The sequence below is a fragment of the Populus nigra genome, chromosome 1, assembly GCF_951802175.1.
Source record: "Populus nigra chromosome 1, ddPopNigr1.1, whole genome shotgun sequence".
NCBI lineage: Eukaryota > Viridiplantae > Streptophyta > Magnoliopsida > Malpighiales > Salicaceae > Populus > Populus nigra.
Window position 1 is genome coordinate 40,435,500 of NC_084852.1, and position 18,377 is coordinate 40,453,876.

At 29.3% G+C, this 18,377-nt stretch overlaps 1 protein-coding gene and 1 non-coding gene across 2 annotated transcripts; both read right to left on the reverse strand.

Annotated features, from left to right (window-relative positions):
• Positions 1-9,188: 9,188 nt before the first annotated feature.
• Positions 9,189-9,261, reverse strand: TRNAK-CUU (transfer RNA lysine (anticodon CUU)). The gene has a single exon. It is a non-coding gene; the product is annotated as a tRNA-Lys (tRNA).
• A 2,710-nt stretch (positions 9,262-11,971) lies between these two features.
• LOC133684487 (methylsterol monooxygenase 1-1-like) lies at positions 11,972-15,809 on the reverse strand. The gene is made up of 5 exons (XM_062106838.1): positions 15,250-15,809; positions 14,363-14,685; positions 12,648-12,795; positions 12,533-12,565; positions 11,972-12,334 (listed from the first exon to the last, which is right to left on the reverse strand). The coding sequence occupies exons 1-5, from the start codon at positions 15,577-15,579 to the stop codon at positions 12,254-12,256; spliced, it is 915 nt and encodes a 304-aa protein (XP_061962822.1). The 5' UTR covers positions 15,580-15,809; the 3' UTR covers positions 11,972-12,253.
• Between the last annotated feature and the right edge of the window lie 2,568 nt (positions 15,810-18,377).

Below are 18,377 nucleotides of genomic sequence, written 5' to 3' on the forward strand. Positions count from 1 at the left end.
TAGTATTATATATATATATAAGGGTTTATATATATTAATTAAACTATAACTAAAAGGAGTCAGTGTTTTACCGTGGATTGCACTGAACAGTCCACAGTAAAACACTGACTCCTTCCTTAGGCATGTTTATTATTATTATTATTATTATTATTAAGGTTATCTAAGTTTTTTTAGCTGTTTTTTTATGCTTTTTGGGATTCCAGTTAATTCCGGGTTGACCCGTCAATTTTTTATTATTATTATTTTCATAAATAATTTTTTTTTATTTAGTTATCAGACTTTCATGACACAAATACTGGGTTTAACAGATTAACATGGTTTGACGAGTTAACCCGAATTTTTTTTTTAATTAATTTTTTTTGTTTAGTTCAGTTTGTTAATATTCATTTATTTTTTATTTAGTTATCAGACATTCATGACACAGATCTCGGGTTTAACGAGTTAACTTGATTTGACGAGTTAACATGAATTTTATTTTATTTTTTGCTTTTTTTTTCTTTTTAATTATTTTTTTCGTTTCGTTTAGTTTAGATTGTTAATGTTAAATTTCTTTCTATTTAGTTTTTTTTCTTCTTAGAGGTTACATTGATTCTTTCCTTAGGCATGTTTTTTTTTTTTAGGTTATCTAAGTTTTTTTAGCTGTTTTTTTATGCTTTTTGAGATTTTTTTATGCTTTTTTCTTTATTTTTTTCAATTAATTTTTTTCGTTTAGTTTAGTTTGTTAATGTTAAATTTCTTTCTATTTAGTTATTAAACTTTCATGACACATATCCCGAGTTTCACGGGTTAACCTGGTTTCACGGATGAACCCAGTTAATTCCGGGTTGACCCGTTAATTTTTTTTTTATTATTATTTTCATAAATATTTTTGTTTAATTTAGTTTGTTAATGTTAAATTTTTTTTATTTAGTTATCAGACTTTCATGACACAAATACTGGGTTTAACAGATTAACATGGTTTGACGAGTTAACCCGGATTTTTTTTCTTTTTAATTAATTTTTTTTGTTTAGTTTAGTTTGTTAATATTCACTTTTTTTTTATTTAGTTACCAGACATTCATGATACAGATCCCGGGTTTAACGGGTTAACTTGGTTTGACGAGTTAATATGAATTTTATTTTATTTTTTGCTTTTTTTTCTTTTTAATTATTTTTTTTTGTTTCGTTTAATTTAGTTTGTTAATGTTAAATTTCTTTCTATTTAGTTTTTTTTCTTCTTAGAGATTACACTGATTCCTTCCTTAGGCGTGTTTTTTTTATATAGGTTATTTAAGTTTTTTTAGCTGTTTTTTTATGCTTTTTGGGATTTTTTTTGCTTTTTTCTTTATTTTTTTAATTAATTTTTTTCGTTTAGTTTAGTTTGTTAATGTTAAATTTCTTTCTATTTAGTTATTAGACTTTCATGACACATATCCCGAGTTTCACGGGTGAACCCAGTTAATTCCGGGTTGACCTGTCAATTTTTTATTATTATTATTTTCATAAATATTTTTGTTTAATTTAGTTTGTTAATGTTAAATTTTTTTTTTATTTAGTTATCAGACTTTCATGACACAAATATTGGGTTTAACAGATTAACATGGTTTAACGAGTTAACCCGGATTTTTTTTCTTTTTAATTAATTTTTTTTGTTTAGTTCAGTTTGTTAATATTTACTTTTTTTTTATTTAGTTACCAGAAATTCATGACACAGATCCCGGGTTTAACGGGTTAACTTGGTTTGACGAGTTAACATGAATTTTATTTTATTTTTTGCTTTTTTTTTCTTTTTAATTATTTTTTTCGTTTCGTTTAGTTTAGTTTGTTAATGTTAAATTTCTTTCTATTTAGTTTTTTTTCTTCTTAGAGGTTTTTTTTTCTTTTATTTTTTCTTTTTAATTAATTTAGTTTATTAATATTAAATTTTTTTCTAAGTAGTTCTCGACTGATGCCTTTAGTTTTTTTTTTATGCCTTTGACTTTGAACTGCACAGTGCAGTCCACTGTAAAAAAGTTAATGCTTTTTTTTTTAATTAATTTTTTTTGTTTAATTTAAATTGTTAATGTTAATTTTTTTTCTATTTAGTTATCAAACTTTCTTTACACGGATTCTGGGTTTGACAGGTTAACCTGGTTTGACGAGTTAGCCCAATTAATTATGGGTTAACCCATTAATTTGTTTTTTTCTTTTTAACTATCAAGCTTTCACGATGCAAATTCAAGGTATGACGGGTTAACCTGGTTTGAAGGGTTAACCCAATTAATTCATATTTTTTTTCTTCCTGTTGGTTTTTTTTTAACTAATTTATTAAATTATCACACTTTTATGACACAACCTTGCAGCCAAACCCATGTCCAATGTTATTGGGTCTGGTATTGCAATCCAGACACTTTTATGCTAAGGGTTAACCCAAGTTTAATGTTATTATTAATATTATAAATATTACTCTTGGATCAGGCGTTGCAACCAAACCTGAGACTCTTGGATATAACTTTGTAAAAAAATCTAATACTTTTAGATCTTAACTATTTTAAAAATACAAAAAATAATTGACCCGCGGCATCGCGCGGGGCATGTAACTAGTAAGAACTCTAAAACGCGTAGATTTTTTACTGTAGCAGCAGCTGGTTTTTTTTTTTTTTGCTTTTGCTTTTTTTTTTACATGCTTTTTTATGCTTTTTTTTTACCCAAAATTGATTTCTTCTTCTTCTTTTTTGTTTCTTTGTTTTTTTAAATTTTTTTTGTTTCAAAATTATCTTTGCTAAATTTTTTTAAATATTGAGCTGGTTAAAAATTTAACTATGTAGTTTTTTTCTTCAAAACATTGTGGATTGCTATAATATTCTCATACATTTTTTTTTATGATTTCTTTATTTTTTTCCCAAAATGGTCTTTGTAGATTTTTTTTTAAAAAAAATTATGAATTACTACAGTGTTTCCCCTACATAGTTTTTGTTTGTTGCAGTGTTTCCTCATATATTTTTTTAAAAAATTAATTTTTTCAATATTGAGCTGGCTGATAATCTAGCTTTAGCTTTCCCCATATGTTTTTTTCTTTTATTTTTCTTTTTCTTTTTTTCCAAAATTGTCATTTTTTACATTTTTTTTATTTTTTTTATTTTTTTTCAGAATTATTTTTGTTGATTTTATTTTTTTACTATTGAGCTGGTTGAAAATTTAGTTTTTTTTATCTTTTTCTTTAAAACACTGTAGCTTTCCCCACGTGTTTTTTTTCGCTTTTGTTTCCTTTTTTGTACTTTTGTTTTTCATTTCTTTTACCCAAAATTGACTTCTTCGTTTTTTTTTTTAGATAGCCTTTGTCAATTTTCTTTATATATTGAGCTGGTTGAGATATTAGCTTTATAGCTTTTTTTAAAAAAAAAACACTATGGATTACTACAGTGTTTCCCTTACATGGTTTTTGTTTGGCTACAGTGTTTTCCCCACATGTTTTTTTTTTAAATTATCTTTGTTAAATTTATTTTTTCAATATTGAGTTGGTTGAGAATTTAGCTTTAACTTTAGCTTTCCCCACTTTTTTTTTCATTTTTTAAAATTTTCCCCACGTTTTCTCATTATAATTATAATAATAATTATTATTATATTGTATTATATTACATAATTGTTTTTTCCTTTTGTTTTTTATTTTTAATTTTTTTATGAACTTTTTTTGTTTGATTTAGTTTGTTAATGTGATTTTTTTTTATTTAGTTATCAGATTTTCATGATACGAATCTCAGGTTTGATGGGTTAACCTGATTTGACGAGTTATTTAATTTTATTATTAATATTATAAATATTACTCTTAGGTCAGGCGTTGCAGTCAAACCCAAGATTTTTGGGTATAACTTTGCAGAAAAACCCAAGATTTTTAAATTTTTATTTTTTTTAATATTTTTTATGCAAAAAAAATGACCCGCGGCATCGCGTGGTATCAAAGCTAGTATATATATAAAGTAGGTAGCTGCATGCACGGTAAAATAGAGCAACGAGTTTTTAAAATATTTTTTATTAAAAAAATATAAAAATTAAAATGGTTAATTTACAAGTCATATAACTAATAGTCTAATATGTGTCCCACTTCCCACCCCATGAAACAGTAAATCAATTTATTTTGTTAACCTATAGTTCATGGACTACGCACTAATCTATGGTTCAGAAGCAAAACGAAGAAAAAGAGCTTTCATAGAACAAGAATTACAACGACAAACAATATGACTGCCTCGTAAGGATTTTAATCCACCATGAAATTATACAAAATGCTCCACCTTCTAATCCAAATGCATTAGATTTATAGCGTCTGAGTTTAAGGTTTAGGATTTTACAGATTTATTATATTTTTCAAGGAAGGAAAGACTCTTTTTCTATCAACCAGGAGGAGGCAGCTATTGAAGTACTCTTGAATGAGGTTAGTGCACAGTATTAATGTCTCATGCCTGTCAATATTGCCAATTAGTCAATGAACCATATGTCACAACTGCCACCCACTTTCCAATCCTAGGCATCAAGAGCGCTTGGCCCATGATTTGTTATTGGCGTGAAAATTTGAAGGTTGGTACGATACATCAGAGAGCTTGGATGAAAGTTCAGATTAGGATCACAGCGCAGTGGCTTGCTACCTAAAAGTTCTCTATGCATGCTCGTTAAGAGGAAAAAAAATTGAATACGAGGCCATATGGGCTGGCCTCTGCCTCCCTGTTCTAACTCATTTTGGATATTCGAAGACCTTTTAAGGAGCTAGGGATGATGATTGAATTTGAAGATGGGAAATTATACATCTGGCCTGTCATTTTCTCTACTTTAATGCCTGCTGGATTTTAGCTTTCCTTTCTCTAAGCATTTCCAAAAGGTGTTCGTCCCTTACTGCTCAACGTCTTCCCCGCTCAAGTAACATCTCCACACCTTTTTCCCCCCTCCAACGTACGTAATTTTGATGTGTCTGATACCTGATCTCACCTCTAAGGGCCGGCATTATTGAGCTAGGAGCTAATTTCCACACGCAAGTGACCATCCAATTGTTCAGTTCATCTCTCGTTTGATTGTTTTCAAAACCTTAATTTGTCTTGGTTTAGAAGAAGAAGAAGAATACTATATTCGAGACTAAATTAATAACTTAATACAGGGTAGGTTCTGCTAGCTACTACACAATACCAATATGGGACCAACTTGATATCATGGAGTAGCTAGCTACGTATAAGAGAAAGGGTAAAAATAGCAAAAAAACACTAGTTCAACAAGAGAGAATATGCATACATAGCAAGTGTATGGAGACATAGCTGAAATGGCTTCCAACAAGACCTAACTCTTCATGCCCCCCCTCCCACACCAACCAGGAACTTTCGGTGCTACTACAATATCAATATGGAACATTCATGAGCGTGTATTTTCACCATATAAAAAGGTAGCCAACTTGGTGACGGCATCCACAAACAGCTCCAGCAAGGTGGCTTTTTAAGACATAAAGGAAAAACAACTCTCGAAAAAAAAAAGCAATGTGAGATTACAGAGGGATTCTATGCATTTGTGCGGGAGAAAGGATTGAGAACGAGGTTCTATTCAGCAATGGATGGTATCAGTCAGGTTAGGTTTGAATTTTATCTTAAAAATATATATTTATTAGTTACAAGAGATTGAATATATTTTTAAACCTGTATATTAGGCCGAACTAAAATATTACAGGAAAAAACTAGACTTATAAAAATATATTTTGATAAGATTTCAAGTAAATCAAAATTTGAAAACATATTTAGTTAAATTGATCTATGTTGTTGTTATTGTTTTAGCAGATTTGTCGATATAGTGTTATTTCTTGGTTATTTTTGGCTCAATTAGTACGGACTTTTAATTGATTAATTTTGAAAAGCAAGTAAAGATTAAATGAAGCTTATTTAGACTCTAAACTTGTGCACGGGCTTAGGTTACAAGGATTTCTAATATTACAAGGATTTGTTGAAAAAAGTCCATACTTTGCAAAGGTTATAAGTTGATGTTGTATAATCTAAAGAAATCTTTCTTTTGGGTTTCTTTTTCTTATTTTACAGGTATTCCTAACACATCAAGAATACTAAAAGGAGGCAATATAATGAATAAAATTCTAGCAATCAAAACAAAGTTTCCTTGTTTAATTTCTACACTAAAAGTTTCGATCAAAACACCACTCGGGAGAGCTAGGAGATTTCGGATATATGGAGGAATACTAACATGAAAATTTGTTTTTATTATCCTATTTTATTTATTTGATGTTGAACAATTATTTTTAATTTGAGTTTATTCTAGCTCATTAGACATTGTTTAAATATTTATTTTATTATTGAACTTGTGTTAGTTAATTCTTAGTTTGGGTTCATTGGCTTACAACTCAAAAAAGATTTATTCGGATTATTTAGAGGAGACTCTGTAATGTTTTTGGAGCTGAAAATTTTAGCAGCTTGGTTATAATAAACATGAATTTTTTTCCTTTTCATTGTTTATGATAAAATATCTTTCTTTGTAAGGATAAAGATTTTTTCTTTGTAAGGACAAAGATTGTATATCTGATTTATTGAAGATTAATTAGCTTTCTTGTGTCAAGAAAACCAATACCTTAAAGTAAATATGAGCTTCCTAGATGATACCCAATAAAAATACAATAAGGTATAAAGGAAATAACAAAACATTTCATTTGCAAAGTTTCACCCTCCTTTATAAGAACTGGAAAAGCAAAAAAGAAAATGGGTCGATCAAGCCTTATTACATTTTGAATCACTTATTATTTTTAGAAATCAAAACAACTATATATATATATATATATATATATATATATATTAAAAAGAAAAACTACCATGAATTAGTATATCACGATAAATTGTAATCATTAATTTTTCATTCTAAAAAAAATTCAATGAATTAGTTATTAAAGGTAATACGATCTTTTCACAAGAATTCATTAGTTATTCTCAGATTGATAAGAGATAAATCAATTTTTTAATATTTTTAAAGCATAATAAAGTTATTATATTACCTTTTTAAAAATTAAACATGCATTAATGAGTATTTTTATATTTTCACTTTTTAAAACACAATCAAATAACTAAATTACCTTTAAAAATAAAATTTTCTAAATTCAAGTCCAATGAATTTTTTATATTTTCATCTTGGTTTTTTGTTATAATCATGTTGAATGAGAAACAATTTATTAATTTTATAAATATAAGTATTATTTTTAAAAAAAGTGGTTGATGTGTGCATTGCACACGTCAGTGCATATGTGATGGTCACGCCATTCGAGCATCGCATAAGGAGACCTTTGGTATCCAAACGATGGCTTCCAAAGCAGCATTTAAATCATCTCAACAGCCCCTCCATCCCTAGATGGCGCAAGTGGCTTACCGATCTTTGGTTTGGAACTAGCAGCTGTAAGTGGCTTACTGATCTTTGGTTTGGAACAAGCGGCCTTTATTCTCCTCTCTTTTTTATCTCCATCTTGATTTTTGCACTTGACCCTTTAAATTTTTAAAGTATCTCTTCATTTTGTTTTTCCTTAAGATTTGGTCCATGTTTTTTTATTATTATTTGTTTTATTTAAAATAATTTATAAAATTAGTTTTTTTTCAATTTCACCATCCAATATTTTTTATCTATCATTTGATCCTCATTCTTCTGATTGCTATTTGTTTTATTTGAGATAATTTTTAAAATTAAATTTTTTTCCGTACAATTTCATCCTCCTTCAATTTCTTTCCTATCAGATTTGATCTTCATTCTTTTAATTACTATTTTTTTTACTTTGATAAATTTTTAAAATTGATATTTTCTTTTCTAGTTTTATCCTTTAGTATTAAATTAGTTAATACTTGATCTTCTTGAATGGGCTAATTTCTAGGATTTTTGGGTTGCGAGTTTGAGAGATTAACAAAGATTTAGGAGATTCACTTGATTTTTTTTCTTTTTTTTTCTTTTTTTAAGCCCATGATTTTTCTAGTTTCATCCTTCAGCATTTATTTAATTGGATATCGGGCTCTGTTATTTTTTTTCTATAAGATTTTTCATTGATTTTAAAAATAACCCTAGTTATCTCAAGTCTTTTTATTTATCATTTTTTTTTTGTTAAAATTAGGTTTTTTTGTTAAAGAGATTTTTTTTGAATTAAATTAAATGAATTGATTAAATACAAGTGTAAGATACTCACTTCATGATATTTTGTTTGGTTTTCTTTTCAGGTTGCTACTTTGATGGCATGTGACACCTCTTTAATTGTCATCATGTAGCCTTTCACATTGTTATTAGAATTGTCTCAATAACCTCTTTTTAGTGGTAGGATGGTGTCCATGAAAGAACAACAATGAATCTTCAATAAAATTTTCTTTTTTCTCATCCTAAATATAATATTAACAGCTCATTTTTTATAGTTAATTATTGTTATTTTTTTTATTTATTATCAATATTTTTTTTAATAATATTATAAAATTAATTAAATTTATTGAACTCAATTAAATAATCAAAGATTTATATCTCATATTTTTCTTACTTCATTCAAAAAATATTAGTATTCTCCTCATATTTTTTTTATATTAAAAACATTTTACACGACTCGCGATATAACAAAAGTAATCTATCTAACATGTATATTGTATATCTACCACATGATTATTGCTGGACCCACTTTGGTCAAATTGACATTTGGCTTGGTTCTACTTCCACCTGGAGATCACTTAAAATTAACTTGATTGGACAGCCAATGGCCTTGATTCCGCTAACCACTGTTTTGCTCTTCTTTTCCTTTTTTCTTTCTCCATCTGATAAATCGCCGATTGGGCCATTCAGCATCTCCAATGTTTAGGGGTCACAGTGGGCCTAAAAAAGTAAATCTTATGAACCTCAACTAGCAACTTACAATGGTAGGCCGGCCCATGTACACAATGGGCTTTTCTAAGCCCAGAATGTGACCTTTCAATTTTCAAGGCTTCCTCGTGCAAGATTTGTCTTTCCGGTTGGCCCAGTTAATAACTAATAACTGGGTGGGTTTATTCCTGAAAATAAATATCGTGAATTCATCCATTCAAATTAAATAGCATCCTTAAAAAAAAATAAAAAAAAATAAAGGAGAGTTTGAGAATGCTTTTCATTGACTAATGGATTAACCTTTTTGTTTTGGATAGGAAGCACTGTGCCACAGCTGGAAGCCCCTCACAGTGAATGGCACACTTGTCCTCAACAAAACAAAAAGAATGCGCCCACCGTGGGGCTCGAACCCACGACCACAAGGTTAAGAGCCTTGCGCTCTACCAACTGAGCTAGACGGGCTTTTTGTCTTGTTTTCATATTTGGTTTTATATCACTTATAAACTAAGAGAACTGCAACGTACGTTTTGATTCCAATGGAGTCACTCCAGGCTTCATGTGCCGGTATTAAAAGAAAAATATTTAATTTCTCTTTGTTTGTCATTGTGATAGTAAACTAATAATTTTTTTCCTTAAAAAACTCTTATATTAATATATTTTTAGAGGTAAAATAGTATTTTTTTTTTCATTTGTTATATGAAAATTATTCAGAAGTTTTATTGTCTTTTTATTATATTGATGCATAGTGAAATGACATTAATATCTTTAAAAGTAAAAAATCATTTCACTAAGGTTAAGGGTCTTTTGAGACATTTTACCTTTTGATATACAATAAAATTACAAATTTAACCTTAGAATTAAAAACATTAAGCCATTGACATATATAGGGTTATTAATTTTTTTTCAATTCTGGTTTTTTGTTGTTGTTGTGATTGTTGGTTTGCTTAGGGTGATAACATAATTTACAATTTAATTATTAAAATTTAAATTGAAAAAGTTGATGGCATGTGGGAGACGCTGTACTTTTTGGGCTGTGCGTGCAGCGTCTCACAACAGTTAAAAATATGATTCTATCATATTATTTTGTTCTCTGCCATGTTTTTTTTTATAGGTGTCGCATGTCATTTAAAAATAACATGTTTATCGCTAGTGACTCCTTTTCTTTTATTTTTCTTCATTCTCTCTCCTACTCCAAAAAATAAATTTGTTCATCATTGTTGTTGGTGTTTCAAAATCCATCTTATTAGTTTTGATTTTTCATTTTAATCCTTTTTTTCTTTTGTTAAAATTTTATTTATTTTTAATTTAATCATTCAACTCTAATTTGTATATATAATGTTTTTTTATTTGATCATTCTATTTTTGATTTTTTTTTTTGCTCTTTTGTTAAAAAAAATTATAGTTTTTAATTTTATCATTCCAATCAAGTTTTTTATTTTTTATTTCAATAGTAATAATATCTATTTCAGTTTGGTCTTTCTTTTTTTTGAATTTTTTATTTGTTTTTTGTTTGCCCTTTTATCAAAGTTTTTACGATTTTTAGTTTTATCTTACAAATCAAGTTTATAGTTTTCTATAATACTAATGATAGTAGTAACTATTAAACCAATAATAATACTAATAATATTGCTAATAGTGATAATAATTGTAGTAATAATAATAGTTTTTCATGACAATAATAGCTACAATAATAGTAATAATAATAATTTATTATGATGGTTATAATGGTAATAATATCCATAATTATGGTGACAATAGTGATAATAATGTCATTAATAGTAATAGTAATAGTAATAGTAATTATAGTAGTAGTAGTAGTAATGATAGCAATAATAATAATTATAATAATATTTATAGTAGTAATGTAATAGTGGTTATAATAACATTAATAGTAATGATAACAATAATAATTATTATTATATTTATAATAATATTTATAGTAGTAATGATAATGGATAATAATAATAATAACAAGGTAAATAACAACAACAACAACAACAACAATAAAAACAATAACAACAATAATACTAAGAGTAATAATAATAACAATAGTGATAGTGTCATAATAATAATAATGTCAGAATTTAGTAGCTGGTCTTATTAGTAGTGCTGGTTGCTGACTTGTTAATCGCGTTTTGAAGTCATGCGTGATCACCAAGAACAAATATGTGAGGACGATAAAGCCCAAAATTGACAATATTTAGCAGGTTGGGTCGGGCTGTGACATTTTTGTCCATCAATTTTTTTTTAATACTATAAAAAAATAGTTTCAGAGAAAAATCATGTTATTAGAATTTATAGAGTTCATGAACATTTTCACAGGTTTGGTTGGTTGACTTGGTTAACAAGTCTAACAAGTTATTTTTTTATTTTTTAGTTATTTTTCAACATCTTAGTATGGGATTGGTCTTCAATCTAACGATCTTTTTTTTTTGTTATTATATAGTTAAATAAAAAATAGTTTTTTAAAAAATTATAATCCCACTAGAGTCTATGATCTCGTCTACATGTCTAGCATGCTAACTCAAATTAGTTGATTCACAAGTTTGATGATTTTACCCACTAGATAAATATGTTTTTTTTCCTTTATTTTTTTTTCAATATTAAACTAGTTGAAAAATAAACTATAAGATTTATTTTTATCTGTTTTCTTGTTGTCTCAAATAAATATCTATTTTTAGATTGAAACTCAATTTTATAAGCATATATTTTTAACATATAATTAAAAAACATATTTATAGAAAATTATTAAATTTAATATAGTTCTTACCATGACTTGTTGGGTGAATATAATCAATATAACATTTTATTATCTTAACATTTTTTTTTAAAAAATATCATTTTAAAATTATTTTAAAAATAAAACTATATTTTTATTAATCTTCAAAATTATATTTAAACAAATAAAATCAGTAGATTTATTAGGGTAGCTTCCACATTGTTTAAATGAAAACTTGAGTTAATAGTAGGATTTCAAGATTATCAGTTTTGCTAAGTTTAATAACAATGTAAAAAAAATTTCGTGAACCTGATCCGCAGCAGATCAGAGACAATGAACAAGTAAGATACTGATCAAACTCAGAATTGATGTGGGACTGTTATTTCTTTCGCTTAAAGAACCCCTTAGTCACGCAGCGCTCATCCTAAAGCAAAGACAACCAAGTCAAAGAGAGAGACCGAAACTAACAGCATTTGATTGCACTTTTCACGGATAACAAACACGAAAGAAAACCAGATTTCATTTAAACAAAACCCCCACATTCTGAAACTTGACATTGAGCCCTAACACCCTCTCCTTCTCACGACTACACAACATGAATTAATATCCACCTGAAATACTCACAACTTGTAATTAACCAGACTAGCATATGGACAACGTCAGCTTAAAATGGCTCGTTTACAAGAGTTGTACCCTAAGAGCATTGTGCTGAATAAGAGTTCTGCAGTCTGACAGCTAGTCAGATTTAAGATCTTGTGTAGCAATATGGTAGGAACCTCCATTCTGCTCACCACCATTTTCCACTCCCTCTTTCAACTGAATTACATAAAAGAAACATGATGTTAGCAGGAATTAATGATACAAAATCCAAGTAGAAAGCGTAACTATGTTCATTCTGCTTCACATTGACCTGTACTGAACTACAATTGTCTGTATTTTTCAAACATAGATGATAGATATCAAACAAGTTCCATTAGGCAATCAACATGTTTGGAAAATGAAAAAAGCCATTACCTTCCGAAGAAGCTTCTTCTGAAACCGATAACCCTAATCATCAAAGAAAACATTCCAATATCAGTTATCATAACTTCCAGGATAGCATTGTTAGTCACAAGAATTGTCTGTTTACCTTATCAGTTCCATAAATAAAATCACAGTAAGTGAACACTGATGCAAAGTTGCTCTGGCTTTGTCCTCCAACATAATGATGGTAATCATGGTAGTCTGCACCACCATAAAATGGAATATATTTTGTGGGAGTCCAGGGAAAGTTGTAACTGCATAGCAAGATGTAAGTTACTCACATGCATACCATGTGTGCCCCCGAAAGTTAAGTTAAATCATCATTGCAAAATATATATAGCCAGGAGATGAAGAGTAGCAGAAGAATAAGCGGGTCCTTATGCTGCTTATCAACCAAAAAAACAAAAGAAGAAAGAAAGAAAAACAGAAAGAAAACTACCGAGGGAGGAGTCAATATGTACTAACAGGATCCGAAAAACTCACAAAAGACATGAAACATGCTCAATGTGGTTCATGCTGCAATTACCACCCATCATTGATGATGGGAAAAGGAAGTCCTGAAAATGTCCATAACTAAATGTGTATCCCAATGAAACAATATATGAAGATGTCTAGTATGCACACCTCTCCATTCTTAGGCAGTTGCACAGACCCATGTTTCGGTAGTATTGTTCCTTTTTCCTTTTTCACTCCTTCATACGAGGAAGGAAACAACTGAGTAATATCTCTTAGCTCTATTTAAGCTATTTTTTATTCCCAAATTATATAGAAAAAAGTTTGAAAACATAGGAAGCAGCATTGTTATCTCTTAGCTCCATGCAAGTCATTTCAATTGTAGTGAAGCTATCACTTGGAGCCATCACAACACCTGTCTGCAGGATAATGAATTGAGGGAAATCAAACCCACGGCTCCTTGTAGTAGCACTGGATTTTATCTCCACATATCTATTGCATACAGATTTGCATGTCTTAAGCCTACACAATAGTTAGATACTACAACTCTTACTAGGAGACTCCATCCCAAACATCGAATTTACTTTTAAACAGTTTCAACCCTAGCAAAGCACTCTGTATCATAGTTAGAAAGCACACAGCATTTAGCTAATGTAACTGCCATAAACACAATATTACCACACTATAGTCTGGTCAAGACAAAACTAACTTGGCAATATTTATTACATACACCATTCATTCATCCTATACAAGGAACCCGTAGACCCATGAGCTTTTATAAATTTTGGGAAAAGTGAAGAGACAGAATCTAATTAGGTAATATTCACTAATCTTAAACTCCTTGGTATGCATAATCTAAGGATAGGAACTAGTATACACTACATTTGAACAGTAATCACAATATTCATCCATCACCTGTTGTATGCTTTTAAATTTTACAAGAATAAAATCAACAAGAAAAAGAAAATTTGTTACTTTATAGGCACTTCCCGTTCCGTGGAGAGAGCGACATGGCCTAACCTCTCCAGAAAAACATTAGCTGCCTTTTGCAAGTTTTGCATTTTTATCTTGCCCTAACTCTATCAATTGATCAGGCAAATGATTGTCAATTTGCTTATAAATCAGTAACCATTCGCTGACTAAACCAAAGAAAAAGAAAAATAATAACAAAAGAAAAGGTGCCATGCCGATCCCCACATCAAAAAAAGGTAAGCCACTACTGAAGATACTTGAGATCTACTATTTTACAGAGAAGTCTAATAATAAAACAGTAAAACAGCAGAGAAGTTCTAAAGTCGTTATCATTTTGTTACAATTAAGTAAAGTAGAAAGGGCTCTCAGCAAATAAGAAAAGCATAGCATGCGTACCCGCTGTGCGTCTCAATTGCCTCAATCTGCCGTAAAGCAATCCACAACCAAAATGTGATCATGTGCCCAGGAACCATTGCTGGACCAAGAAAAGATGGAATTCCAAGGATCAAAATTTCAGCCCAGTGCGCATATGGGGCAGCAAACCCAATGGGAGCTGTATATTCATGGTGAACCTTGTGAATTTTCTCGTATCCCCATTTACCATGAAGAAATCTGTGGATCCAGTAATTGGTATAGTCCTCAACCATGAAATACACCAACAACTGTAGAAAGATTTCCCATCCGGAGGGCAATGGCAAACCTGTTCGAATCCCAATCATCTGTGGACATGCAAAGTTAAATACGCAACATCAGAAGTCTTCATCTCATTTCAAAATTTCACAAAAAAAATATATATATATAGCAATTATTTGTCAACGGATGGTTAAAAATATTCAAAATGTCACAACCACGTCCTAAAAGAATCAAACGTTAAAACTGGTTGATCAATATACTCCAATAAAATTAAACATGATACCAGAAAATCAATCCAAGGGAAAAAAATATACATACAGCAGGCTTTAATTAATAGAAATCACGCAATTATTACCCAAGTAAACAAAACAAATTATCCAATATCACATAAATCAACAAAATATGTGATTTCCAACGGAAAGCAATGCCAAAACCCAGCAAATACCATTACACAGAGTCTGTTAAAAAGCCAAAATACCCATCAAAAACCAAACTTTAACGATCAAAACCTCACTACCAAATTCTTATAACAAAAACACAAATCCCCCCCTCCAAAAAAAAAAAAGTTCCCATCAAAATCCAAAATGAGACTAACAAACTCTTTTAACAAAGACATTTTTTTTCCAAAAAAGAAACAAAAGTTGTTTTACCTTAATGGAAGGGTAGGAAACCAATTGTAAAGGCCCCACGACAAAAAAGAACATGAACATAACATCCTTGTAACACTTGAACTCTTCAGAAGGAGACAGCTTGACTTTAGGCTGAATCTTGTACTTGTCAAGCCCAGCAGATCGCCAGAGACTCGTGAAGAACAAGGGTAAAGGCACGACAGAGAAGATCAGAAAAAGAAACAAGATGTTGTGGCAAAATAGATAATAATCAGACTTTTTTGCAGAGTAATTGAACCACAATGTCTCCGCTACAGTCAAATTCCTTCCTAGCGCCGCCGATGCCTCGTCGAGGGTGGAGTACGGGAGCATTGCGGCGGTGGAGAAGACAGAGGCGGAGACTAAATTTGGGTGATGAAAATTGGTGGTGGTGAGAGAAAAGGGAGAGAGAGAGTGATGGGTGTTAGTTAAACTTAAAATATGCGGGAAATTAAAACTGGATTGAGGAACAAACAAAGGGCTTTGGTCTTTATATCAGCGTTCGCCGGGCCATAGGAGTCCCATAATAGTATACGACAACGCAATTACACTAGGATGGGATGGCATTATGTTTTCTGATAAAATTAGATTTATAAAAGCACAATAGACTTCTCTCTTTTTTTCTTTTCATCGGAGGTGTTAGTTTGACTGTTCCCGTTTGCAAAGATATTTTTTATTCCATTCTTGATATAAGTACAACTAATACGTCATCCATGCAGCTATTATATATGGTGCTTTAAAAGGAGAGCAAAAAATCCGATTTTAGATGAAAATAATAAACTCGATTAATTTTGTAAAAAGAAAAAATTAAAAATCTGAAACTCAATTACCAACAAATTAAATAGCTGACTCCAGTTGACATGCTAAATTCACGGTTTAGTTGTGAAATCATGATAATATCATACAAAAAAAATTGAATAAAACAATGGAGGTAAACTCTTAAGCAAACTAAATAATGAAAGACAAAACTAAAAAAAAATCAATTAAAAAAACATGTAAAAAAAACCAAAGTCAAACCATGCTAATCTTTGAAACCTATAACCCATGTCACGAGACCCGGATTACCCAATAGAAAAAAAATACAAAAAAATAATGAAGCAAAATTCTCAATTATCCAAAATTGAAAAACAATCAAATAGCAAAAAAAAAGGGGAACAAATCTAGTAGATAATAAAATAATAAGGGATGAAATTGAAAAAAAAATCAAGAAAATGATAAAAAAAAATTAAAAAAAAATAATGGTAAAAAAATGAGGACCAAATTGGATACAAAAATTATATGAAATCAACCATTGAGGAATTAAATTGAAAAATAAAATCAACTTCAAAAGGCATTAAAAGAAAAACAAATAGTAATCAAAAGAATAAGGATTAAAATTGACACAAATACAAACTAACAAGACACATTTTATTTTTTAAAAGACATACATGAAACCTGAGGTGAGGAGAGATAAAAAAGGGAGGAGAAGAAAAAAAATTGGAGCCCAACCATTGCGTTGTCGTGTACACATTATCGCTAAAGGCAGCGTTTGACTGCTATGAGATGTCTCATGCGTCAACTTGACAATTACAAAAAGCTGGAGTGCAGGGACAAAAATACCCCTGAAAGTAAATTATAAAAAATCTAAACCCAAGAGCATGCAAGTCATTTTATTGTTCATTAGAAATGAAAACGATGAAAACAACCCTAAACGTAAAGCTTTAAAATTTTTTTAATATAAGGATATGAGGGTCATTTTACTATGCATTATAAACTAAAACAATGTGATTGCCCCTTTAAATTTTAAAATGACAAATGGATCATTGTGAAATCACTAAATTACCCTAGTATCATGTTTTATTGGTTTTGTTTCCAAGAAAAAAATAGGCATTTAACCCTAAATTTAAAAAAAAGACGCCTATTTTATTAGCTATTTTATTTTTTCATTTCAAACCTGTCTTTTATTCTCACATTCCCTTAATAAATTAGTTTGAATCGGCATATTACTTATTCTAATAAAAAATAAAAAAAAGATTAAATAAACACTGTGAATAGTATATTCATAGTTTTTTTTTTGTTAACGTGGGAGTACAAGTCAGCTTATCTGCACCTCGACTAATCTTATAAGTCTTGAAGTTAATGACAATATAAAACTCTAATGGTTATGAGGGGACTCAAATTCATGACCATTAAAAAATAAATCTAAGATTTAACTAATTAAACTATTTCTCAGATATGTCTAGATTGTTCTTTTGAGAGGATTTCTAATGTATGTATAATGAATTCTGAGTATATTTTAGATTTATTGATAATATTAATAATAATAGCAGCAGCGAAGCAACAAAGTAAAATCTATAAGCTCTCGTCATCTTGAAGAGTGGATTCAAAGGTTGGTAATAAGCCAAATAAAACTATTAATATCCTATAACTGTGCATCATAGAATCAAAATCTGAACATCTTGGCAATTAGGTAAGATAAGGAGAGATATTAAAGATATTAAAATTAAAAAACTTCGAATGAAAATTTCCTACAAAATATTTATTTGATAAATTATTTTTATTTTGGCCAAATAAAAGATCATTTTATAAGTCTTCATTTAAGTGATAAATTGCATATTTTTTCTTTGAACATAAAATACAAGAAATATCTTCAAATTCGTATTCATCCATTTTAAGGTCCCTTAAATTGTTTTAAAAATTATTTTAATATAGAGATTGAATTAAGTAAAATAATTACTAGCTAGCAACTCACATATGAAGGCATCGAACTTCAATAGAATAATTTATAAGAACTTTCCAACTTTACATGGCCATAGGATTTGATGTATGTGTATACGCATATCTTTTATGTAATATTCAGCTTGAAATAATAATAAATAAAAAACTAAAAGTATATATATCATGGATCAGAAAAAAAAATCAGGCAGGTCCTCACAGCTACAAGGAAAAAAAAACAGGGTTATTTATCTATAAAATTTAAAACAAATATTATTAACTAAGCAGATAGAAAATACCCTTATATTGAATAGAAAAACTCCATTCACTACATGTTTCTTAATAAATAATTAATTCAAATAAGATTGGATTTATAAATTCATTTTGTTTTTTCACAATAAAAATCCGACACAGCCCAGGCACGCACGTGTAGATGG

Coding starts and splice junctions, on each gene's coding strand:
- LOC133684487 (XM_062106838.1), bottom strand. CDS start 15,579: ATGCTCCCGTACTCCACCCTCGACGAGGCATCGGCGGCGCTAGGAAGG. Junction 14,686..15,249: donor TTTCCTACCCTTCCATTAAG/GTAAAACAACTT, acceptor GCATGTCCACAG/ATGATTGGGATTCGAACAGG. Junction 12,566..12,647: donor TTATTTATGGAACTGATAAG/GTAAACAGACAA, acceptor TTTGATGATTAG/GGTTATCGGTTTCAGAAGAA.